We start from the raw sequence: 26284 nt of genomic DNA on the forward strand, positions 1-26284 counted from the left end.
GGTTTAAATTTAGGTGTCTGTCTGAGGTCTTGTCATGCAGATCAGTTTTGGAGCTGTTGTGATTAGTCAGAAATGGGATAAGAGAAGTTTGCTTAGCTCTGCTACATATAATCTCCTACATTTATGTTGTGCCCTTTCATCCCAAAGTGCTTGACAAGCTATAAATCTAGTCTGAAGTCCTTACCCAGGCAAAACTCCTATTAATGCTCCCAATAAGGACATTGACTCAAATGTTTCTCCTTCTCTCCACCACTACACAGCATGGAGAGAGAAAGAAATCTCAAGATAAATGGCCACCCACATGCCAGTATACTGCTCTCTGTATTGGTTCCCCTATGAACACAGCATCCCACTCAATATAATTGTCCAAATTTCAAAGCTCATGTGAAATTGGTCTTAGCGACTGCAGCTGTGGCCTTCTGTGGTGGTTATGTGCTACTGGGACAATTAAACTGTCAACCAGCTGAAAGTCACTCCTGATTGCAGGATGCAAAACCTTCATAAAAGCTGGAGTGAGATTATGGAAATTACTGTCCCATGAAATTAGGATCATCACCTAATCATCATCATCATGCTCCCTTTAGAGCTAAATTCAAAACTCACCTTTTCAGCCAGCTTTTCCACGACAGCACCCTGCTTGCACCAACATTCACACTTACCGTGACCATTTGGGAAACCTATGCATGATATTATGCAGTTGTTAACTATGAAAATTGCTGTGTCATGAGTGCCTCTCTGTCGCTGTGTATCCATCATTCCTGATCAACCTTTAAGCCCTACCATACTAGAGACAATAATAGCTCACGAAAGCTCATGCTCAAATAAATTGGTTAATCTCTAAGGTGCCACAAGTACTCCTTTTCTTTTTGCAAAGACAGACTAACACGGCTGTTACTCTGAAACCGGAATAATGGATTAATTAAGGACCATTAGCATCTGAATAGGCCTTACCTGGGGAGAACAAAAGAGTAATTGCACCCTAGGAGAAACAGTTCTCTCTAACTTGTCTGCTGGGAGGGGTGGAAGTGGAGCAAGAAGAAAATTTCCAAAGTGGGATACTCAGTGGTCACAAAACAGGTTATAAAGGGACTCACAGGGAAAAAGACTCAGGGCATGGCTACACTTGCAGATGTAGAGCGCTTTGAGTTAAACCAGCCCTCGGAGACCACAGCAGGGAAAGCGCTGCCATGTGTTCACACTGTCACCTGCAAGCACAGTGGCGTGGCCACATTTGCGGCACTTGCAGTGGCATTGGAAGCGGTGCATTATGGGCAGCTATCCCACAGAGCACCTCTTCCCATTCTGGCACCGTGACTTGTGGGAAGGGCGTGGTACGGGACATTCTGGGTCCTGTCCCAATGCCCTGTGACGCATCACTTCGCATCCCAGCAATCCCTGTGCTTCTGTCCACATTTGGCGCCATCTTTCAATGTTTTTCATACTGCATGCTCTGTCTTCCCTTTCGGTCTGTAGTAATGGATCCTGAACTTGTGAGGAATATGCTGATGGGTCTTGCCAGCATGAGTTACTCCTTAAGCTACAAACTGACAGTGAGGAGTCCAACGATAATGTTGTCTCGCATAACGCATATGACACGAGATTGCTTATAGCATTCACGGATGTGCTCACCACAGTGGAATGCCATTTTTGGGCTTGGGAAACAAGCACTGAGTGGTGGAATCATACAGTCATGCAGGTCTGGGATGACGAGCAGTGGCTGCAGAACTTTCGGATGGGGAAAGCCACTTTCATGGGACTGTGTTCTGAGCTTGCCCCCACCCTGCAGTGCCAAGATATGAGATTGAGAGCTGCCCTACCAGTGGAGAAGTGGGTGGCTATTGCAATCTGGAAGCTGGCAACTCCAGACAGCTACCGATCGGTCGCTAACCAGTTTGGAGTTGGAAAGTCGACCGTTGGAATCGTGTTGATGCAAGTTTGCAGGGCCATTAATCACATCCTGCTCAGAAAAGCTGTGACTCTGGGCAACATGGGTGACATTGTGGCTGGCTTTGCACAAATGGGTTTCCCTAACTGCGGAGGGGCGATAGATGGGACGCATATTCCAATTCTGGCACCAGATCACCTAGCCTCTGAGTACATAAATCGGAAGGGGTATTTCTCTATGGCTCTCCAGGTGCTTGTAGATCACCATGGGTGTTTCATGGACATTAATGCAGCCTGGTCTGGAAAGGTGCATGACGCACACATCTTTCGGAACACAGGCCTGTTCAAGAAGCTGCAAGTTGGGACTTTCTTCCCAGACCAGAAGATCACCATAGGGGGAGTCAAAATGCCCATTGTAATCCTTGGAAACCCCGCTTACTCTTTAATGCCGGGGCTCATGAAACACTACACAGGGAGCCGTTCCCTCTGTCTCACTGAATATTTCATTATGTATACAAAGTGGAACAGCTCCAACAGGAGGGCTTGAGCCACTCACACTAGAATACGCAATAGGCTGGGTGCGAGGGCCCTCAGCTAGGATGTGGGAGAGCTGAGTTCAAGTCCCTACTCCAAATCAGGCAGTGCAAGGATCTGAAAGCAGGTCTCCCACCTGCCCTCACCAATTGGCTATAATGGGGTAGGTGGGTCCATAGGTGTGAGAAAGGGTTGATCCAGCTTAGGTGCCTAACTCCAGGTGAGGGTTGATGGCTGAAGATCCTTAGTGGAGATAGGCACCTCCCTGTGGCTTGGAAGTCAGAAGGCTTAAGGCCTAGATCCATGTGAGTTAGGTGTCTAAGTTCCTTTGTGAATCTGAGCTCCACCCCTTTCCTGAGCATTTCGCTCCTGGCTAGCTTAGGCAGCACCCTGCTCAGCATGCTGGCTTGGAAGGACCCCTTTCTTAGGCACCTGACTCTCCACAACATCGTCTGGAGAGCCTGGATGCCTAACTCAGGGCCGTGGCATTAGGCCTAAGTCCTGTTTGTGAAAAGAGCCCTGGGCTACCTTTTGAGTTTGTATAATGCCTAACACATTTGACTTAGGGTGACCACCTGTTCCGAATTGGGCGGGCCAGTCCCAAAATGCAGAGTTCAAGTCCCGCTCCTGGGCTGAATGACTCCAGGACAGCATTTGGCCCAGATTCCCTGTGGCGTCACTCCACATCTGCCTGAGGCTCAGGGGCAGCGCCAGCCTTTTCCCAGGAGTGGGGGCTTAGGGGGGTCTTAGCCCCTCACCACAAGGCCCTGTCTCCTGCTCTTCCTCTTCCCCATGAGGCTCCACCCCTGGCCAGGCCAGAAGCTGGAGCTGGGCAGTAGTAAGAGCTACCGAGGGAGCCCGGGCCACTGTGCGGTCCGCTCCTGGGCGCGGGGCCACAGGCTGGGGCTGCTCTCAGGCTTCCTGCCCAGGGCAGGTGGAGGGTCCAGGGCTCCCAAGAGTGGCCCAGGCTCCTTCTTACCACAGTCCAACTCCAGCTTCTGGCCTGACCAGGGGGCAGGGCTCCTGCACGTGTCCCGCTTTTGCATTTTGAAAATGTGGTTGCCCTAGCTTGACTGGAAGAAATAATTGTAGTGGGAGCTTAAACAGGGTCTATATTTTGGAATGGGAACTGCAGGAAAAGAAACAAATGTTAAAATTGGCATTGTACACTGACCGGAAGCTAGCTTTACATCAGTGTCCACAGATCAGGCTTCCATGATATTTCCATGACAAACGGATGCTACAGCCCAACAACTAAGTTATTGAAAATGCCCTGTACACAGTGCATGAGAGAAGCAAACAATTCCCCAAAAAGCACAGAAGTTGTTTGCCTTCCTTTCTTTGGGTTAGTGGGGAAGCGCCCATTTATTTAACCTCTGGTTGGATCAGGCCCCTTCACCTCCATGTTTCTATGGTGGACCATTGTAGTGAAACTGCTTATTCAGCGGTGAGCAGGTCCATGAATGTGTTAAGGTGACAAAGGCTGCCTATTGGTTAGATGGTTGTAGTGGGGCGGCATAGTGAGATATTATCATAACTGGGAAACATATAATTTATATCTACTTTATAGCTGGCATTGGTCATTGTCAAAAGACAGGATACTGGGCTAGATGAACTATTGGTCTGGCCCAGTATGGCCATTCTTATATATTTCCAGTCATGGTAGCACCTCATTGTTGCTTCTATTGGCTTAGCTGGTGTGCCGAGACGGTTTATTTACCTGCAGCATCCGCAGGTTCGGCTGATTGCAGCTCCCACTGGCCATGGTTCACTGTGCCAGGCCAACAGGGGCTGTGGGAAGCAGCGTGGGCTGAGGGATGTACTGGCCCCCGCTTCTCGCAGACCCAATCGGCCTGGAACGGCTAACCGTGGCCAGTGGGAGCTGCGATCGGCCAAACCTGCGGACGCTGCAGGTAAACAAACAGTCTCGGCATGCCAGCTAAGCCAATAGAAGCAACAACGAGGTGCTACCATGACTGTGAAATATATAAGAACTGCCATACAGATACACTGTGTTTCTGCAAAGCTACAGCACGTAATCTATGGGTAAAGATGGAATTTTCCTGGAGTTTGTCAACTAACTGTTACTTAAATTACAAATCATGATGATATGGCTAATCAAGTTGGCTGCAGGGGATTTCATACATAATTAACCCTCGACCGTTCTATCCCAATCTTTTTATATCAAGTTATTAAGGTTATATATTCCATAACCGTATCTGTAAGGCAGTTTATTATCACCAATCTGTTTCTAGTGTGCATTACTTTCAGAGCTACTGAAAACAGAATTTTCTAGAGAGGTCAAGTGTTATCCCTCCCTTTCTAATTGTTCATTGAAGGGAACTGCTGGTATTCATAATCAAACATTCTTAATATTACTCACTGCATTAATGCAAAATGGACTATGAGGTGATAATGGCAGGGCAGAAATAATGAGTCTTTTGCTGCAAAGGGGATAATTATTAATATCTTTAATTTTCAATAGCAAGAGCTTTACCCTCTCCTTTAGGTACATTACAGTATCTGCTGTAGACTTTAGGAAAGGGGATCTATTATACTGAATGTATTTCTGCCATCACATCTAGGAGTTAGGAAAGTATTTAGACTGATCATAATTAAGTTCACTGACTGCTTTTTTCAGTACAACTCAAACAAAATCCAAAATTGCTTCAAATATTTATTTCCATGGCAAAAATAGACTATGATATATTCATTTCACATATATTACATATTCAGTAATACAAGCTTTTCTGTCTATGAAACACAATTTGTACATTGTTTTACACACCAATTTCAGTTTTACAAGAATTAAAGCTGTACTGATTATACATTTTTTACAGTATTGATGGCAATACAGCAAAACATACATATTAACCACTAGCTTGATACTAGAAAAATAATACTTGAAAATCCACATATGCTGCTGTTTAAACAAAGTAGTGTATACATCCCTGCATACTGGCTCGAAGGAAAAGGATGCAACTGGGGTCAGATCCTGCATTCCTTTGCCACATAGGGTTCAACCCCGCAAGCTGTTGAAAACCCTTGACTCCCACTAACTTTAGTGAAAGTTAAGCAATCTCAGCAACTTGCAGGAATGCTTAGTCAGAACCTGATGAGTGTTCAGGACTTTGCAGGATCAAGATCCTAAAACTCCCACTGAAGTCCCATCCAATATCAGCAATACAGTTGACGGGCATTTTGGGTACAGAAATAGTCCAGGAGAGGGCCCTGTACATGGACTATGTTTATCTTCTTTGTGAGAATTCTCCAGCATTAGCAAGAAGATGGACTGGATGATCTAACAGATCTTTTTCTCTCTCTAAATAGAATGATTCTAGAAATCCAGTATGCTGAAAGTTTCTCATTATAGTACTTTCAGGTCTAAGTTTTGCTTTAGCTTTTCCTAACAGAAAAATGTCATCTAATTCCCTTTATAAGGTTAGGCATCTTCTGAAACAGTGCTTCATAAAGATGATTATTTGGTAAGATTCTTACTGCTGAATATTTGAAATGAAATATGACAAAGTTTATACAAAACAATTGGCTAGCCTGCTGCAGTGCTGCATCTTTTGTCATCTGTATTCATTAGCTCCTTTGTACATCAAATTTAATTCCCGCCTCCCATCATCATCATTTATAGCCAAAGAAAGAACACCCCGAGAGAAAATACAGTGGGGCACATCCTTCATTTCACAATGCAGTGTCTTGTGGAAAACTGTGACAAATGCTAATTTTTTGTTTTGAAATGCACATTAACAAAAAATTTGATTTTTTTAGTTAAGAACAGAATCCCTGCTGATTAGTAAAAAAATAATATACATGACCAAAACAGAATGAACCAAGTTAGCTGGTCCCAACAGCATCTTGGTAATAAGGTTTGACTGTACAGCCATGCCTAAAAAAAAGCTGTGAAAGTTTGTGAGATTATCTGAAGCATTAAGATCTCTGCATGTGCTGCACTGAAATATGACTTCTACGTTCATGGTTAAATGCTATCGCTTAAGGGCCTAATGTGCAGCCCAGCCTTAACCTGGCACAATGTAGGTCAGTCACATCTACTGTAAATACTTGCCTGCACCCAGAAAGCATGTAGCTGAACATCTAAATGACTAACTGCACGCACAAATAGTTGCCAGTGCAAACCCTTATTTTCCCCTGCTGTTTGCAAGTGTAACACCAGAGACCTGTGTTTGCAAATCTGACCCTAAATCTGTAAACAGACACTGAGCTGATAGGTTGCACAGAATAAACTTGCAAAAGAGAGTTTGGGGTTTTAATAAACACAGCCTCTGAACTAAAATGTTCGGAGTTTCAAAAAGTACTTTTTAAAAAACCCTGCAAAAACAGAATCTGACTAAATAGTCACTTATCCTACTATGTCTCACAAAACATCCTATATGAATCAAGCCCTTCTGGCTGCTCTAGTGTCAATAAAAATTGTTCCAAAACCTTCATTTGCCTCTAGCCACTCCCTGCACCCTCACCCCCCATTCCACATGTCAGAGTTAGTACAAGAGACAGATTTGGAGAAACTCTTACTCACGTATCCTTTTCATTTTTCAAGAGTCTACAGATGGAGAATACTGATCCACTGCTTTGGCCTATTCTAGGTATCGGTGTTTAAATTTAAAAGGAGATGTGAGTATTTAAGCTCTGTGGGCCTTATCCTGCAACAGTGCTGAGTGTTTTCAACTACCACCATTGATTTCACAGAACTGAGGGAGCTCAGCATGTTGCAGAATTGGATCCTGGTTTTGCAAGAGTTTGTAGATGTGAATCAAATTAATTTGCAATTCTTTACAAATGTCATTGTTGGACTGTTCAATTTTGTGGATTAACATTGTCCCAGCCCCTCACCTGCTCCAAGGAAACCTCAGTTTCTGAGAATAATATTTTCCACACTACTTCCATAAATATCTTTGAATAGCAGTTTCACTTATTTGAGAAAGAAATAAAATAAATTATTAATCTGTTATTTATTAGCATTATGTTGGAGGGGAAAAGTTCACCTTTTTGTGAAACACTTAAAAGGCAAGTGAACGAAATTTGCTTTGTTTACCTTGTTTCTTCACAGTTTACAGTCAGCCCAATCTTGCAAAATGCCCATGACTTCATTAACCTGGCTGCACAGTGTTAAGACAGAGGCACCATAATACAAATACCTCTTTGGAAGGTAATTATTCAAGCACCTGGGGCCTGATCCAGAGAAGTCAATAGATACCCTCCCTCTCACCTCCATTGACTTCAATGGGCTTTGGATCAGTTTCTTCAGAAGTGGAGAATGGCTTCTGGTAATGAAAAGCCAAATACAAATAGTTCTTCTTTCACTGCTCAGCCCTGCTTATTGATTTAAGAAGCTACTTTGGCAGAATTCCCCACATGCCTTAAGTATTAACCCAGCAATACACATGCAGGATTACATGGTGAGATAGAAGAGCACAAATACACTAATAGTAAAATGATGTTCTTTCAGTTTAGCCCATCTATGTGATATTTATAACACTCTTCTACATTTCTCTTTGAAAATACCAATGACAATTTACAGCTGTCTTTATAAAAAAAATCACGAGCTCTGCTTTGCTAAGTTCCTTGTAATTAAATGTTTTTCTAAAAATATCCATAGATCCCTAGAGTTGTATTTTTAACCTGTTCACTGGTGTAAAGGGTTATTATGTGCACAGTGGACACTACGGCCTAAATCTGGCCCAGCTATCCACAGGGGTGTACATTCCTATATGGAGTGGAACCACCACATAGTTCTACTGTGCAGGCTGTGAAGAAGCTACATAGGAACTCTGTGTATGCCATGGAGTAATGTTCCATGGGACTCATGCCACAGAATTACGGAGGAGTGATTTACAGCCTGATCCAAAGCCTACTGAAGTCACTGGGCATCTTTCCATTGATTTGAAAGGGCTTTGGATCAGGCCCATAGAGAAGAGCTTGTCAATGACTGTACAGATCCACTGGCCAAAACTCTCACATCAGGGGAGTATGCAAAAGCCACTGCTACAGCCTCCAAGATTTTCTAGTGATTCTTAACTCAGGCCTTACAGAGTTAGGTCAACACAAGGCAGCTTTAACTACGTAAGTGTCTACACTTAAATTTGGCTCCTACCGACATAACTTCCTGCTATGCCGACTTAATACCCCACCTCCACGAGCAGCATAGAGTCAAGATGGATGTAGTTTGGTTGATGCAGTGTCAGTGTAGACACTATGTGGCTTACATTGACCATTACTGGCTTTCCAGAGCCGTCCCACAATGCCCCACACTGACAGCACAATTGATGCAAGTGCTCTTGGTGAGATTGTGCATTGCCGACAAAGGAGCAAGTGATGCACAAGTGATGTAATTACTGGATTGGCTGTATGCCCTTGTAAGTTAGCTCGACTTAATTTTGTAGTGTAGACATAGCCTCAGACTTTGCAGGGTTTTACAGAATTTGACCCTAAAGAAGCATTTTCCATTTAGTCCCACAAAAGAGAGAGTGAAGTCTCACTATGTATTTCCAGTAGTAGCATCCTTAATTGTCCCTGAGAATTCTGAAATTCTAAGTCTGAAAAAGAGCAGTATCTTTTCCCTGCTATTTATTGCAAGATCATCTTTATTCAACAGACTTTCTATAACAAAGAATACAGCTTAAACTTTAATTATCTATGTAGTTTCTCCCACGTATTTCTACATCAGTAGGATAGGAAAGTGGATTTGGTGAACCTGGCCCCACTTGGGAGTGGAATTTTAAGCCTTTGGCAAATAAATGCACCTGCAACCCTGGCTGGGGCTGGGTTTAGCAACAGATTCCCTTGTAATGCTCAATATTCTATGAAGAAACATGGTACAGATATCCATCCAGTTTGCATGGACAAATGTGTGGTTTTGAAGGTTCAAAGCATTTGAATGCTAAAACCTGAGTATACATTTAGACTTAAACACCGTTTCTTAATTAGTTCAATAGCAATTTTAAATTTCATTTTGTTACAGAGAGCTGTTGAATTTCATTTTTATTGAAAAATCTTTTGGAGAGAAACGGGTTGGCTAGAATGCTCTCAGAGCTGGATCCAGCAATTCTTACTCACACGAGTAATCCCACTGATTTATATGAATGTTCATGCTGAAGTAAGGTCTATATATGAAAGAACTGCAGAAGTGGGCCCACGAGGCCAGATTCTGAGAGGTGAAGATAAACCATTTGACATATAAGTTGCAGGTAGTTTGTAGGTTAGCAGATGTGAATTATAGTGTGCCACATCTTCAGCGATTAGTTTCCTTTGGATCAAGGCATTGTTCCTGCTAGGTGTGGTTCTGGTTGGGCAAAGACATAGTAAGCATGTTGTCTTAGGCCTGCAGTTAAGAGGAAGAGAGGGTTTTCTCTGTAGTGCTCAAACTCATTTATCATCATCATGTTCCCATTACGCCTCTGGCGTTTAGGGCAGCGACAAAGCTCCTCCACTCCTGTCTGTTTCTGGCAAGTCTTTCAATGGTTCCCCAGCTGTGCTCCAAGTTTTTCAGCTCAGCTTTCACAGCTCTTTGTCATGTTGTTTTCAGACAGCCTCATTTTCGCTTGCCTTCAGGTATCCATCTTATTGCCACTCTGGCGATGGAATCAGTTTCCACCCGAAGCACATGGCCAATCCATCTCCAACGCCTCCTGGCAATGATGGTGCTCAGATCCTCTTGGCTGCACTGTGTAGTAGATCTTGGTTTGAATTTGTTCTGGGCCAAAAGATATGGAGGATTTTTCTGAGGCAGGTTATATAGAATGAAGATAGTTTGGACAAGTCATACTTTCTCATTCCCCAGAATTCTGCACTATAAAGTAACGTTGAAAGTACGCAGCTCTGATCAATCTTGAGTTTGGTTTTGGTTTTGTATGTTGATGATTTCCAGACTGTATGCAAGGTCCTGAAGGTGTTCCTGGCTTTATTGATTTTGCTCCGGATGTCCTGGCTTGTTCCATCATCCTGGCTGGTGGTGCTGCCCAAATATGTGAATGTTTCCATACTGGTGAGAACATAATCCTCTATCCGTGATGGTGAGGCAATAGTAAAGGTCATGATATCAGTCTTACTGCAGTTAATTTTCAGTCCAATTTGCTGGCTGAATGCGTTGAATCACGTTGTTTTTTCTTGTATATGGTGTTGGGTATGTAATAGTGTGAGATCATCTGTGATGTCCAGGTCTTCAAGGGATGAGAAGGGTGTTCATTTAATGCCTCTCGGCATGTCTTCTGTTGTACGCTGCATTACCCAGTCAATGGCAATGTTGAAGAGGATTGAAGATGTGACACACTTCTGATGTACTCCTGTTTTGACTTCAAAACTGAGCTCACTGTGATCAACACTGCATGTAATGTTGAAATAAAAGCTTTTGATGATGTTGACTATATGGAAAGGGATTCCATATGCCTGCAGAATGTCCTCTGGTGTCTGTGCCTTGTCATGGCGGGACAGCTTGCATGCTCTAATGATCCCCAGAGTCTGTGTTGGCGGGGGCTGTTTGCTCCTGGTAGGTTCAGCCATGCCGGATTGGTCTGTGGGAAAAGGTCCAGACAAAACAGACACCCTAGTCTTCCAGGTTGGGGGTTAGGCATAGAGCTAACAACCCTGGCCCATAAAAAACAAAATATGTTACAGAAACAGCGATGGAGAAATAACCATTTCTGTGTGTGATGGCTTTCAGGAGTCAATGACCCATATGACTGCCAGTGGTAACAGCCAAAAGGAAGCCACTAGCATGAAGACTGAAGTGTTCAACACCAAGACAAAAACCAGACTTGGTTTTTGGAACGTAGGGACAATGTACGAAACAGGGAAGATAGCTCAGGTCACAGCAGAGATGAGACGCTACAGCTTACACATCCTGGGTATCAGCTAGAGCAGATGGATGGGATCAGGAAGATTAACAACAGACTCAGGAGAAACTCTGCTGTATTCTGGACGGGATGAGGGACAACACCATGAGGGTATTGTCATCCTTTTGAAGAAGGGAGTGGAGCATTCCCTGCTTGAATGGAAACCCATCAGCAGCAGACTTATGAGAGCCAGACTGAAAGGGAAGACATAATATCACCTTGATTCAGTGCTATGCTCTGACAAATGACAGCGATGAAGAAATAAAGGACAAATTCTACCTTACATTACAGGCGGAGTTAAAGAATACCATGCCATGACCTAACTATCATCATGGGAGACCTGAATGCCAAGGTCAGTAAGGACAACATAAACAATGACAGAGCAATGGGAAGACATGGGTGTGGCACCATGAATGAAAACGGAGAGAGGCTTGTTGGTTTCTGTATTATGAATGACCTAGTCATCAGCAGAACCCTATTTCAACATTGTGAAATTCACAAGCTGACATGGTGTTCTCCAATGGCAGAGAGAAGAACCAGATTGACCATATCACAATCAATGGAAAATGGTGACGCTCACTGATAGAGGTGAAAGTGAGAAGGGGTGCAGATGTTGGTAGCGACCACCACCTTGCGACAGCCTCCATCAAGCTAAAATTAGAAGTGTGGGCCCACCAAACAAAGGGACATAGACATTACGATATTGACAAACTAAAGGCCCCTGAAATACAGAAAGCCTTCATTCTGCAGTTGCAGATCTCGGTGAAGAGGAGGGGAATGCAGATGAGGAGAACAACAAGAAGTGGGACAAAGTAACAGCAATTTATAAACAGAGCAGTGAAGCCTGTCTAGGCTACAGGCAGAAGAGAAGGAAAGAGTGGATTACATCCAGCACATGGAACGCCACAGAAACCAGACAAGCCCTGAAGAAAAAAGTTTTAGGCACAAAATCCCAGAAGCTAAAAGGACAAATACCGCGAGCAGTATAACAAGGCACACCGGGAAGTCAAACGCCTTGTGAGAACAGACAAACAGCATTATATTGATAATCTGGCAACACAAGCAGAGAATGCAGCTGCTTGTGGTGAACCAGGAACAGTCTACAAAATGATGTGGCTTATCAGTGGTAAACGTCAGACACCAACAAACACTCATCAGGGTCAAACAAGGCCACCTACTAACAACCAAAAAAGAACAAGAAATGCGCTTGTCATGACTATAGGGGGAAGAGTAGCATAAAATCCCTCCTTGGCAGCTGTACTGGATTCCCTTACCTGTAAAGGGTTAAGCAGTTCAAATAACTGAGTTGGCACCCGACCAGAAGGACGAATGAGGAAAGAAGGTACTTTCAAATCTAGGGAGGAAGGATTTGTTTGTTGTTCTGTAGTTTGTTCGCTCTCCGGACAGAGGGAGAAGCCAAGCAGGTACAATATCTCCTGAAAATATACCTGGAATAATCCATCTAAAACCACAGAAACTGTGAGTAGGGCCAGGAAATGCATTAGGTTATCTTTTGTTTTGGTTCACATTGCTAAAGCAACTGGTTGGTAGTTTATTCTCAAGCCTCCCCAGGAAAGGGAGTGAAGGGTTTGGGGGGGGATAGGGTTCCAAGTGACTCTTCCCTGAATATTATGTGTAGATCACTTGGTGGTGGCAGCAATATCAGTCGAAGGAATTAGTTCCTGAGAGAAGTTTTAACCTAAGCTGGTAAAATAGAAGCTTGGGGGTCTTTCATGTGGGTCCCCACATCTGTACCCCAGTGTGCGGGCGGGGGGGAGGGGGGCGACTGACAGCGCTGGACAGAGCATTTAAAAGAATTGCTGAACAGGGACCTACCTAAAGAGAAAGTAAATATCCAGGAGGCAAAAGATTATCTTGATATCAACACAGATATCCCAGCTAAGGAACAGATCATTCAAGCCATCAAATCCTTAAAAAATGGGAAAGCTCTTGGCAAGGGTAACTTGAATGCAGAATTGTTCAAGGTAAATCCTGAGTTAGCAGCATCTATCCTGGCCCCTCTATTTACATCAGTCTGGGAAAGGGGAAAAGTGCCAGATGAGTGGACCAATGGGTTTATTTATAGTGAAGATACCAAAGAAAGGAACTCTCAGTGATTGTAATAACTGGCGTGGTATCACACTTATCTGTGCCAAGCAAAGTATTGTGTAAGTTCATAATCCAGCATACATCAGAGGCAGTTGATCGCGTTCTCAGAAAAGAGCCAGCTGGTTTTCGGAAAGGGCGTGGATGTACAGACCAGATCATCACTTTATGAAACATAACAGAACAATGCTTAGAATGGCAACTCTACATAAAACTTATTTTTACCAAGGGCAATATGAATTGGAAAGGGCATCAAAAAACACTACATGGCTCTTGCAATCTACCCCAAAGTAATATAATTTTTTGGAGGAATGATATTTTAACACTGTCATTTGGACCTTGTCTATCATTTTGGGAGCAGATCATTACAGAGGAAACTGAAGCAACCCTTTATTATCCTTTAATTAATAATTTCACAATTTTTTTCTTGTGAAGGGAGCTTTTAATCTCTTACACTAGGGCTTAAAGCTTCCTCACAGCTAATCAGAAGTAAATGGCACCATCCTGACAGTCATAAAAATGACTAACAAATAAATGTTAATCCCATTCCATTCTGCGGAGCAGGTTTATCTCTGGGGGAGGTACAAAATGTTTGTCTGTTTGTTCACTGACTGGTCCTCCAAAGATTTAGGGATTGAATTGACCACTAGACATCTACAAACAGAGAGAGCTCTTGAATCGAGCTGTTTTGTCACTAAATCTCAAAGCACTTTACAAAGATGGGGAAACATTATTACCCCTATTTTACAAATAGAAAAACTGAGGCACAGAGAGGTGAAGTGATCTGACTTAGGTCACACAGTGAGTTAGTGGCAGACCAGGGAACAGACCCTCTGGTCTCTTGACTTCCAGTTTCATGCCCTATCCAGTGACTATGTTGCTTCTCTTTCAGCAAAGGAGGTCACTAAAATACCCACATCTCCAACATCATCATTGTTTGAGTGTTGCTGTCTTTCTCAGATGGCCTCCTGTATATCAAACACCCTTAACTCAACAATACCATACAAGGCTAACGAAAACCTTTCTGCTGATTAACAAAATAAGCTTAGGAATTCTATGTAAATTAAGATGTTTTTAAACTTTTCTTGCTAGAGAGAGTAAAAATTAATACTGAAGTCTTTGCACTAACCACGTGCAACCAAAAATCACAGCTGTCACACTTGCACCATCATTTGCACATACTCATTCCCCATTCACCACTATGCCAACTTCCTACTTTTAAGTTCTGTTATCTCTCACTTCATCATTTCCAAAGGCTCTTCCTAAATTAACAGTTAGGTTAGTAATGGTACTTTAATCTATTAAATGATATATGGTTACAGTTTATATGCTTAGCTATATAAATGAGAGCAAAAAAAAGTGCTTAAAACATTTGCATCCACTTCGATTTCAACCAGTAAAATCAAACTGTCCTCTAAATATATGAATAATACTGAATATATACCTCCTCTTGTCCATTTTGTTACCTAAACCCTGTAGGTAACTGACCTTCTCTTGTTCATTTACTTTTACCTAAAACCGTTGACAGTAACATCTTCCCCTTGCTGATTACCTACAACTCTGTAGGTAACTGTGCCTCTCTCTTACCATTTATGCCACCTAGAAATGTGTAGGCAACAATGCCTTCTACTTGCCTATTTTATTACCTAGCACTCTGCAGGTAACAAGACTTTTCTCGTGTCGATTCTACTGCCTAGAACTCTACAGGTACCAACAGTTTCCTCTTGTAGTTTTCCCTTTTGTACAAATCTTGAAAAGTTAATTTGAGTGTCTTCATTTCTGCTCTTCTCTGAACAATTGTGCTGTTTATAAATGTATAGCTCTTTGAAGACTAAAAAAATTAAATTTGCTGAATAGAAAAATAACTGTCCTGATGTTTTTAGGTTTCTAGCAGCTGCTGGTTCTGCTAAATGAACCAGAAGAAACCAAGTCTAAATACAAAATGGAAAGTAGAGCGAGACTACTTAAGACCTTGGCATTCCAATGAGGCAGTCATGCCCCTCACCATGCAACTCTACAGATATTTTTTCCATGCTCAGAGCTAATGCTCTGTTTTTTAAAAAGCAACTTAGACTAAAAATCCGATTTCCAAAATTACCCAGTGTACTTTTGGTAAAGTTGACAGTTAATTTACCTAGAGTAACACAATCACAAGAAGGTGGGCAGGTACATCAGAAGAGCACAGTTGTTTTAGGTTAGAACCTTCCTGACATAGCTGAACACAGAAAGAAGTTAGTCCAGTCAATATCTTGCTTTGCAAAGGTTGATACCTTGCACTTGCATTTAATATCCCCACACCATGCCAAAAAGGTAACTCTGCATGAGTCATCTATTGAGGAAAACACAAGAAAGGCAAGTCTGCCTGGACAACTGCAATTCTCCTTTTATAAACTCTTGAGGTGAATAATCCCATAGAAAGTGGTGGGCGTCATATAAGCCTAGAACTTTTGAGGAACTGAATGAGAACTCCATAGACGAAAGTGTATTGACAGAGAGTCTGCACCATCATCATCCTCTGCTGCCTCAGCATGTCCAGCACTCTTGGGATGTCCAGCATCTGGAAAAAGAAAGAAGTTAACTGTTATAATGACTGGTGATTAATAAGTCTGAGGTTTGTTCTTTCAAAACAGGAGAGATGTATGATCTAAGCACAAAGTCAGTAACTCCTGAGCTCTGATCTCAGCTCAGACAATTAACCCTCAGTGGCCTCGACCAAGTCACTTAAATTGTCTGCCTCATTTTCTTTATCTGTAGAAAGGGCTTAATACTAATTTGTCTACTTCATAATGAGGCTTAATAATTTAATGCTTGGCAAGTGCTTTGAAGATGAAAATCAGTGTCAGGTGTAAATACTAAGTATCATCAGCATAGATAAAGTGCCTTAGTTTCAGTATCATCTTTCAGAGCACATTCAAAAAATGAAAAAAGCAACAAGTGCAATAGTCTATAGCTGGTCACCTTGGGTGATGGCCAGACAGGGCTAATGTCTCCTCTAAATATTTTTATTAAACTGTCACACTGTCTTCTACACAACATTAGTATTATAAATACAGATACACCCAGCAACCAGGCAAATCTAATGAAGTGCAGGGACTAGACTGAAAAAAATGCATCTGTAAAAATCAGTCATAAAGCCAAACTAGCAAGATGCTGGGTATCCTCAGCTCCCACTGAAGTCCACGGAATGTGAAGATGCCCTGCACCACACAGGCATTGATCAGCACCTTGCAGGACAAGATTCCGGAATGAATAATACATTTTAATGCACACCTAATGCACTAGCAATCACTTTTACAATATTACTAAAGGTGGTGAGCTTGTAAGGGTTCTCCCACCCTCAGCAGTAAGGATTTTCCATAGGCCACACCATAAGTGCTCAATAGCAGTACAACACTTATGATGTGGGTCACCTGAGCAATCTCCACATACATATACCAAAGCTTTTATTTCAAAACATAGGCAAGAAGATAACCTCATTGTGTTCCAAACAGGCAATCATGATCTCTGACAGTATGACCACTCCCGTTCTTCCTACACCTGCGCTGCAGTGCACCAATACAGGAGGGTTAGAGCTTTTAGGATCTGCTGTGCTGTTTGTATGGCGCCGCACTGATTGTATCTCCTCCAAGTATGCTGTCCATTCCAATAGAAAAGAAAAAGACACGTAAATACACGTATTATATCACTACCATTGTAACTAACATCAGAGAACAAACTGCAGCATTCCTGACAATGATCATTGATTTACTGAAACATTTTTAACAGCCCATCAAAGCAAAAGGAAGGATTATTTGTTTGCCTGGGTGGGCTCTTGGGGAGGTTATAGCTTAATTCTCTTTTGCTGGAGAGCTGTTAAAGTGACAGAATGCAGTGTAATTATGTTTCAATTTATATGGTTTTTAATAATTATGTACATCAGTTTAGAGGCAGACAGACACACATTTCTACAAAAACCAGCAATCCAACATCCATCACTGGTGTGAAGAAACCTTTAACATCAGTATGATCTACAACCATAGGAGGTGGTGTGGCTAATGGAGGGGATGAACACAACTTACACAGAAATCCCTTGGGATCATCTGGGCACCCGTGCTCTGGCCAGTCAGTGTACTGCAGATGCCAAACTGTTCTCTCCTGCCCTGTGAGAAGGTGTTTGATCTTCAAGCCTGTAGTTGCATAGCAGCCAGAGTCTGTCCGGAATCGTGTAGTAATCTTAAATCTCCCATAGGTGACAGTGTTGTGCCTTGAGCCAAGCCGGGGCCAGTACCTGAAGCTCTTTTCTCGCCCACCCTCCTTGGAAGCAAAGCATTGTAAACATAAGGCATAAACATGAACACACACACACCTGAACTTGCTGTAACAATCCCGACATTTCTACCCCACAATGTATCGCTAAAGGGCTTCTCCACACACAGACTCAGACTTAGTAAATGAGGAAACCATTTCTAAGGCTGAGTCTGAGTCTACACTAGAATGGTCGGCCAGTATAGCTATCTCAGGAAATTCTCCGAGTGGAGACCAGTTTATACCAGCAAAACTTCTACCAGTTCCCTGAATAAAAAACTATATTGTCAAAAGGATTTTTTTGCTAATATAAAAATATCACACAGGATCCTAACTAACGTTACTAGATCAACAAATATTTCTAGAGTAGACCTGGCCTAAGGACCTACCTCTTCTGCTGTCACCATTGCTATAATGGCAATCCCTTGTTCCCACACCATTTGCCAGAAATCCTGACATGTATTCTGCAAAGGGCCCTGTGTAGCTATATAGTCCCACTCAATGCCACTGACAGAGACCTGTAAAAAATGCAAAAGGAGAATGTTAAATTACTGGTTACCAAGAAAGTTGTTTGCAAAGTGAGCGACTTTAAAGTTTGGAGTTGAAAGTAACATTTGGGAATCAAATGAGGCCACTTGTAAACCATATAAATCTGACTCCACCTAGTATTTGCACCCTGTCGTGTTGTAGTCATCATTTATATGGTCCTTTAAAAAAGTTAAATGAACATTTAGAGGAGAAAAACAACTAGAGACATAGTATTTTAAAAACCAACTATACTGGACAACTGAGGCTACATCAACATTCTTTCATATTGGGTGAATTCTGTGCATTTAGACAAATTAGGCTTTAAAGACATTTTCTAGCCTTTTCAATGCCATTATTACAGTATTAAAGTGAGTCTACACTAGTCAATGTTTTTCCTTCCAATTTTGATTCAGGAAAGTCAAAATGCTGACTTATAGCTTGTTATCAAGTATGGAAACTGTTCGATACTATGCCAGGCAGCAAAAGGCCATTAAAAAACATATAACCTTGTTTAGAGCTGCCTACAGATAAGAAGGAGATCTTAACTCTCTTTAGAAGCATTAAATCATTTAGGACTATAACCCACCTCCCTGTGGAAACATCCACTGGAAAAAGGGCAAAGGGCCCTGGCCCCTGGAAATTCTATGAAGTTCACCTTGCAAGAGGTTCCTTATAATCTTTGAGGAAAGAGGCTTGGGCGAGGGAGAGGGATTATACTGTGAAGAGCAGTTTCCCACCTGGCTCCATCTACTCCCTGTGACCAGCCAGGAAAGTTCCAGCAAGAAGGTAGCATTCCCACGGTCTGTGCTCCCAAATTCACAGAAGGAGAGGGAACAATAGGGCCCTCAATTTCAGTTCTTTAGGTTGGGTGTGTGTGTCTGTCTCTCTCTGCTGAGAATGGAGTCAGACTGGGCAACTACAATACCTGACACATATATACCATCTTTGATCTCAAAGGACCCGCATCATGGATTAAGGATTATTGCCCAGCATGTCACATCCCCAAAGCATTGATTTACCTTCTATTAATGTATGACAAATTAAAAAGAGAAAGCAACTGAATGAACAGTATATGGCAGACACCTCAGATATCTGACCATGAAGTCTCTCTTAAGGCCTAAGGGCTTGTCTACACCGAGACTTAATGCGTGGTAAGGCAGGGTTTGAATGGACAGCCCTGTAGCCTGTCACTCACTAAGTGGCTGTGTGGACCCTGTTACTATGCTCTAAAGGTTTCATTGTGTGCTGTGATGTTCTGCCGTTTCAAAACAGTGGTACGTCAAAGTGCACTACAGAACTTTTAGTTCGCGGTAACAGAGTTCACACAGTTGCTTAGTGTGTGGCAAGCTACAGTGCTGCTGCGCACTAAATCTCCATGTAGATGTGACCTAAGGAAAATCTCTCTTCCTTAAAATAGTGAATATTAAGCCAACATGAAAAGGGAAAGAGGGACAGACTGAGCACTTACCCACACTCATTTATCAGTTTTTCCAATATCAGTTCTAACACTTCTCTTAGTACAACAGTTGCAATCCCCTACACACAGTTAAGAGAAAGAAAAGTCTCTCCCAGCAGCATCATGCTGCTCTGAAACTAGTACCACCAACTGAGATCTTCATCACCAAGACTCTCCTCATAACCCCTGGTGCAGTGACATTTTGAAGCGCAGAGGTCAGTGTGCTCAGTCAGTCCAGCACGTCAACTACCCTGGCAACATTTTTAGGCTATTCAGAATTATTTTAACAGAACAATAAAGAGGCTTTTGATACTACCTGCAAGGAAACTGAAGAATCCTTCTGCAAAACGTTCTTCAGTGTTAATCTTACCTTAATATGGGATGCATTGATATAGCCAGTGTTGTTTTCTTTGGTTGGGACCAGCTCCACTCTGGCATCATCATAGGGGAGGACATCCTGGAACCTGTTTCGTTCTGCATTTTCAGGGAGCCTGGCTATTGAGCACTCTCCATCTATGAGCCTTTTCTTTTGAATCCGCTCATACTCGGTAAACACCATTCCTTGTTCCAGCCGTTGTTCTAGAATTTTACACTAAAAGACAGAATAAGATGATCATACAATACCACATCCCAACTCAATTTTATTCTTAACACTTCAGTGAAAAGAATTTAATAAAAAAAATCACAAATGTCTCACTTAATTTTTTAAAAGCCCCCTCCAACTACCACTGTTTTTACAATCACAGTAATTCATGAGTGGCCAAATCTGATGAAGTGAGCTGTAGCTCACGAAAGCTTATGCTCAAATAAATTGGTTAGTCTCTAAGGTGCCACAAGTACTCCTTTTCTTTTTGGGGTCTTTAAACTAATTTATGTTAATGGGAGTTCTGTCTAAGTGAACATGGATGAAGAAAGTAAGGATATGGCACTAGGAGATGGAAATAATAAATAACATTGAAAAATTATTCCTTGATTTCTATATAGACAATCCAATTAGACATGGAAACATTTTGCCAAACAAGGTAATTAGGACAGATTCTCTACAGGTATTTGAGGCAAGGATAGATAAATTTGGATGGGGATGTGTGCAGTCCTTCCTGCTTGATGTAGCAGATTACAGTAGCTAATTTGAGAGGTATCTTCCAACTCTATTATCTGGTCAGCTTTGTTGTTCAAGTGGAAGAGAAAAGCTCTCCAGATTCAAAACAAAGTGTTTGTTAAATGAATAAATTCAGCACACTTTGCAAATACTGTTTTATCAGCCTGCAGATAAATGTTGAAAATGGCAGCAAATCCTTCCAACAAACTCCTACTACAGATGAGGTATAAGCACAAATTCCTCCTACCATGGTAATTCTATTTTTCACTATTTTCTGTATTATTTTTCATTTATGTTTCATTAATTGTTTTATTTTTATTTAAAAAGACCTGCTGAAAAAACAGCTGAAAAAACATTCCCCCCCCCCCCCAAGGCCAAATACTTTCTATCAGAAGAGACTTTTGGAATTTCAGCATTTTGGGGGGGATGAGGGAAACAGAAGAAGATTTAAGCTAGAGAACTGTGTGTGTCACATGAACCAGACTCTCACAGTAACATCAAAACAGCCACACAGTATGAGACAAATCAACCATCTAGTCTGGTATCCTGTCTCTAACAGTTGCCGTTACCAGATGGTACAGAGAAAAGTATAAAATCTCCACAAGAATTCATACATCAGCACACTCACAGGGAAGTTTCTGACTTTGTTCTTGGTCAAGTTTTCTACTATGAAATTGACTAGCAAGGGCACAGTAGCAAGAATCTGAGCTTCAGAAATAGATGCTGAACAAACTTCTTGGTCCTCCAAAAATATCTGAAGTCCTCTGAAACTGGATTTTCTCCCATTACATAGGTCTGAATGGTTTTGTCTGTGCCCTATTTAAGTGGTAAACTTCTTGTTTGTGCAGCATCATGCACAACAGTGCTCAGTGTTATAGTGGCAACAATATCTGTTTTTTAAAGCTTTAACTATTTGCTTCAAGAATGACTCAATTCTTTCTTCTAATAGATTCCTGTGGGTGGTCCTGGGCAATTGTGCCTCTGCTGTATTGGTTCTGCTGCATACAGGTCTGCAAGGTTCTATTTTGTCACCCTCCTATTCAACATGCACTGCATACAGGGCTGCTGGGAAAGACAATGCAGATGTGTGTCCTCTGCATCCACATCCCTGACTCCTTTTCATCTACCCTATCAGTGCAGCTTCCCCGTTTTCCCCCAAGTGCTTGGGAAAAACTGGGGTGTGGATAAAGTGTGCTCACTGAAGCTCAAGTCAGACCCCCCCCCGCCCCAAAAATGATGCTGATAGGTAAGAGGGAGCATGTGAAATATGGGGAAACCTGCCATCATTAATGGCTGTGTCTGTTTGGTTTCAGAGTAACAGCCGTGTTAGTCTGTATTCGCAAAAAGAAAAGGAGTACTTGTGGCACCTTAGAGACTAACCAATTTATTAGAGCATAAGCTTTCGTGAGCTACAGCTCACTTCCTCAGAAGTGTCTGTTTGCTAACTTCAGTGACAATGTGGTGTTATTGTAGGTCCCCAGCATCTGCTAGACTCCTATGGTGCGCCTATGGCTAAAAATGCCATTTTCTATCTACATTTGTCCGGAAAACTACAACACCTCTCTCCAGTGTGTGGACCATACTCAGTTATCCAAGCCTTTGAGATCCCCAGAATGGATTACTGCTATGTGCTTGACATTGGATTACCCTTGGAATGATATTGAAAGCCATTTGGAAGTTTGTAGTTGGTGCAGAATGTGGTTTCTCACTAAGGGCTCAGTCTTGCAAGGTTCTCAGTGACCTTCTCAGTGAATTGAGTTAAAGTGGAGATGAAGTTAAGCGTGCTGTGTTATGCACAGAATCAGGTCCTTAAGTGTTGGCTGAAGCATGCACTTTACACTACTTCTCCAAGGACTACACTGGCTTCCTCTATGCTCCTGGGTATAATTCAGGGTGATTACATAGGGTTCTATTGAACAATATTGTTCGGGTTCTGCCTATTTTCATCCCATATCCTCTCATGACACTTAGATTAGCCAGAGTGACCTTGCTTATGCTGCATATCATAGAATCATAGAATACAAGGGTTGGAAGGGACCTCAGGAAGTCATCTAGTCCAACCCCCTGCTCAAAGCAGGGCCAATCCCCAATTTTTGCCCCAGATCCCTATCAAGGATTGAACTCACAACCCTGGGTTTAACAGGCCAATGTTCAAACCACTGAGCTATCCCTCCCACCCTAAACAGCTAGAAGCTGGGATCAAGGCATTCTCAGCTGGATGACCCTCAACTTTAGAGCCTACTTCCCCCCACAGGTTTGAGACGGTATAAATGTGTTTATCTTCCTGGCATTGTGTAAGATCCATCTTTTTTTTCCAGGGTTTTTCCTGAGGAGAAATATCAATGTGACCTGCAAAGACCTGAACCCTGAATGAATTCTAACTAGGATACTTGTTGTTAAATTTTTATTATTATTTGTTAAGCACCAACAGTAATGAGTCACAGAGAAAGTCACAGCCTCTACCATGAAGAGCATACACTCTAGACAGGGATACAGCTCAGTGGGAAATGAAGGGAAACTTTCTAATTTAAAAAACTCTGAATAGTATTTAACTACTGCCCACATGCCCAGGAGCTGGATGATAGGTGAATCTTACATATCTTAAAAAAAAAAAAAACGAACAAAAACAAAAAAAAACCTTTTCATCCTTAGTCTCATAAGGCACTTTTACCAACAACTAACCAATAATTAGAAGTCTCTTTCACCGATTTGCTGTCACCTTCTAGGTCTGAATTATTTTGAGGGTGAGACATTATAGAAATTAGCACAAAACACAACGATGCAGTTAATTTTTAAGATTGCCCAGCTAAGAGAAACCAAATACTCTAGAAAACTTTAACATACCCGTTCATCATTTGTTGCTCTGGTAGGCTCTTCTTTACCCTCATCTGGCAAAGGCATTCGAGACAAGGTTAGTCCATTTAGGGCAGCTAGCTTCAGAGGCCCTATTTTTTTTGCATCAGTTCTATTCTTTTTCATACCCTGCAGAAAAATTGTAACATTCACAAAACAGATTATGATGTAGTCTTCACAGGGGTTAATCTTAATAAAGGGGACGACTGACTCCTTTTTGCAAACAGAAGACAATGCACAGCCCTTTCTCTTTGCTAACCACTATGTAAGAGATTGCAGTGGTAAAGCCACATTCTTTCCTAGGACGGGACACCAGTCTGACTTCATTCCAGATACACGTTTCTGGAACGCCACAAGAATGACAAATATTGTTCTCTCCAAGGCTAGGTCACAGTGTGATGGGCAATTTTGGGCAGTTTACAGTCCTCAATAGAATTAAAATCTCTAACAGTATGAATAAGACAGAAAAAAATACAACAATGGTATATCACACACATCAAAATGATTATGTGCATCAGACTATATAGTTTATAGGCCCAGTTTTCAGAAGTGGCCCCAGAGCACACAATTTTATGGGTGCATTTTATAGCATTTAGATGCACAAGCATTAGACTGCAGCCGGGGGGGGGGGGGGGGAGGAGAGCGGGTTCTTAAAATGTCAAACCAGTTAAAAAAAGCCTACAACAAATTTCAGATGCAAAAATGTGGTCAAGTCTTAGAGGCAGAGTTAAGGGCCTTTGGAAAAATCAGGGCCTGAATCTTTAATTTTGCAGTATTCGCTTACTGTTAGAGGAAAATATTAGTACAAATTCAGGGGGATTTTTGTGTTAAGAACCATTCCACCATAATCTTTTAAACACTTATTTACTAGAGAAAGCAAATGTCTCAATCCTATAGTTTATAAATTTGGCTTCTAACAAAAATAATAGACCTAAAGAATTTCTCACAGTGAAAAAAACTGAAACAGAACATGGGCACATGTGGTGTGTGAGTGAAAAATCATTACATCCAAGAGCTAAAAGGCAGTAACAGAAACAAAAAACACTGCTAATTGCCAAAGCTAAGAGAATGGGACTCTGTGCAAGAATGAATGAATGGAAACCCAATAATGAAGGACCACAATGGGAGCAAAAGACGTCATGGAAATAATGCCTCTACCAGTCTTATCAGGATATAAATGTCAGTATTAAGTCTTGAAAGGAATTAGGTTCTATCTATATTGTTTGCAGGGTTGTTGTAGCAATGTTGGTCTCAGGATGAGAGAGACATGAAGTGGATGAGGTACTGTCTTTTACTGGACCAACTTCTGTTGGTGAAAGACAAGCTTTCGAGCTCCACAGAAGTCACCCCAATAAAATATATTTCCTTACCCACCTTGTTCTAGCTATATTTTACAATAACTAAACTAAGTTACTTGCTGAATAAGACAGTATTCTATTGAACATTTCCAATGAGTAAAGGACATCTTAATTTAAAACTAAAGTGAGAGTCTCTCTCAGCAAAAGCAAACTAAATTACAAACACAGTAGAAGGAAAAAGCAGGGTAGCTTCACAAATGTCTCAAAAACATATACCATGTAAAGAGCAAAAAGAAAAGGAGTACTTGTGGCACCTTAGAGACCAGAAAACTTATGCTCAAATAAATTTGTTGGTCTCTAAGGTGCCACAAGTACTCCTTTTCTTTTTGCGGATACAGACTAACATGGCTGCTACTCTGAAACATGTAAAGAGCAAGACCCAAAACCTCAAAGATATTTAAAGGTCACATTGCAATAAATTAGGAGTTAGGTGCCTAAAAACCTTTGAGGATCTGGGCCTATGACACAAGGTGAGAGTTTAAAGCTGCCTATGAATATAAGCCTATCAACAGAAGAACCTAATTAGTTTGACTTGATGTTAGTGTAACAAGGGGGGGTGGGGGAGGAAGAGAGAAGAGACAAAGAAATTATATACAATTATAAAGTTCTTAAAGGAAATTGACTAGGATTGTGCAATTCTACTAGGTCTTTCTGCATCCAGTTCCATGCTAGAAAGCTTGATTTGGAGGGACAATGATGAGGGCTATATACGTGTCGAAGATAAATAGACTAATCCTACAGTATTTAGTTTCTGCAGGGTCAGCTGTAGCAGCTGTTAAGCAGTAAAACTAGTATGCCAGTCAGTTTCTCATTGCTGCTTTTCCCTGTGTAAAGAGCTACTTGCAGCTGCTGATAGTGACCCTGGGAAAGAAGTTAATGTAGCACAATCAATTAAAAAAATAAAAGCAAACTAAAAGTAGGGAAAACGGGGGGGGGGGGGGAGACAGTGGCTAAAACGAAGAAAAAATTTTGTTTTTATTACAGTAGCACCCACAATGAGCTAGACACTGTACAAACACATGGAGTTATAGTCCCTGCCCTAAGAACTTGCAAACTAAACAGACTAAAAACAAAGAGGGGTCGATGTAGAAGATCACGAATTACATTGTGTGGTTCTGCACACATCTTGGAGGAGGTTTTGTGGGTGGGAGTGTCAGTTTGTGTTCCTTTCTTTCATTATTTTTTTATGGCTTGGCGAGGTAGAAGTGGGAGGGAGGGGAATGGCAAGGAAGGACTGAGTTTTTAAGGATGAAAGAATGGTTAAAAGGTAAGACAGGAAGGGAGGGAGTGCCTAAAAAAGGGAAAAACCAAGGAGTGAATACAA

General features: G+C 41.8%; 1 protein-coding gene across 2 annotated transcripts in view; it reads right to left on the reverse strand.

The window, feature by feature from the left end:
• Nucleotides 1-9895: 9895 nt before the first annotated feature.
• The window catches only part of PTPN21 (protein tyrosine phosphatase non-receptor type 21), a 56046-nt gene continuing 39657 nt past the window's right edge, over nucleotides 9896-26284 (reverse strand). For both annotated transcript variants that reach the window (XM_073349374.2, XM_073349372.2), the window contains 6 exons: nucleotides 23594-23731; nucleotides 20021-20242; nucleotides 18056-18184; nucleotides 17441-17675; nucleotides 16855-17015; nucleotides 9896-15939 (listed from right to left, as the gene is read on the reverse strand). In XM_073349374.2, coding sequence (XP_073205475.1) covers nucleotides 15811-15939; nucleotides 16855-17015; nucleotides 17441-17675; nucleotides 18056-18184; nucleotides 20021-20242; nucleotides 23594-23731 — 1014 coding nt within the window. In that variant the 3' untranslated portion in view covers nucleotides 9896-15810. The remainder of the gene's footprint in view (nucleotides 15940-16854; nucleotides 17016-17440; nucleotides 17676-18055; nucleotides 18185-20020; nucleotides 20243-23593; nucleotides 23732-26284) is intronic.

The sequence above is a fragment of the Lepidochelys kempii genome, chromosome 6 (assembly GCF_965140285.1).
Source record: "Lepidochelys kempii isolate rLepKem1 chromosome 6, rLepKem1.hap1, whole genome shotgun sequence".
Classification (NCBI taxonomy): domain Eukaryota; kingdom Metazoa; phylum Chordata; order Testudines; family Cheloniidae; genus Lepidochelys; species Lepidochelys kempii.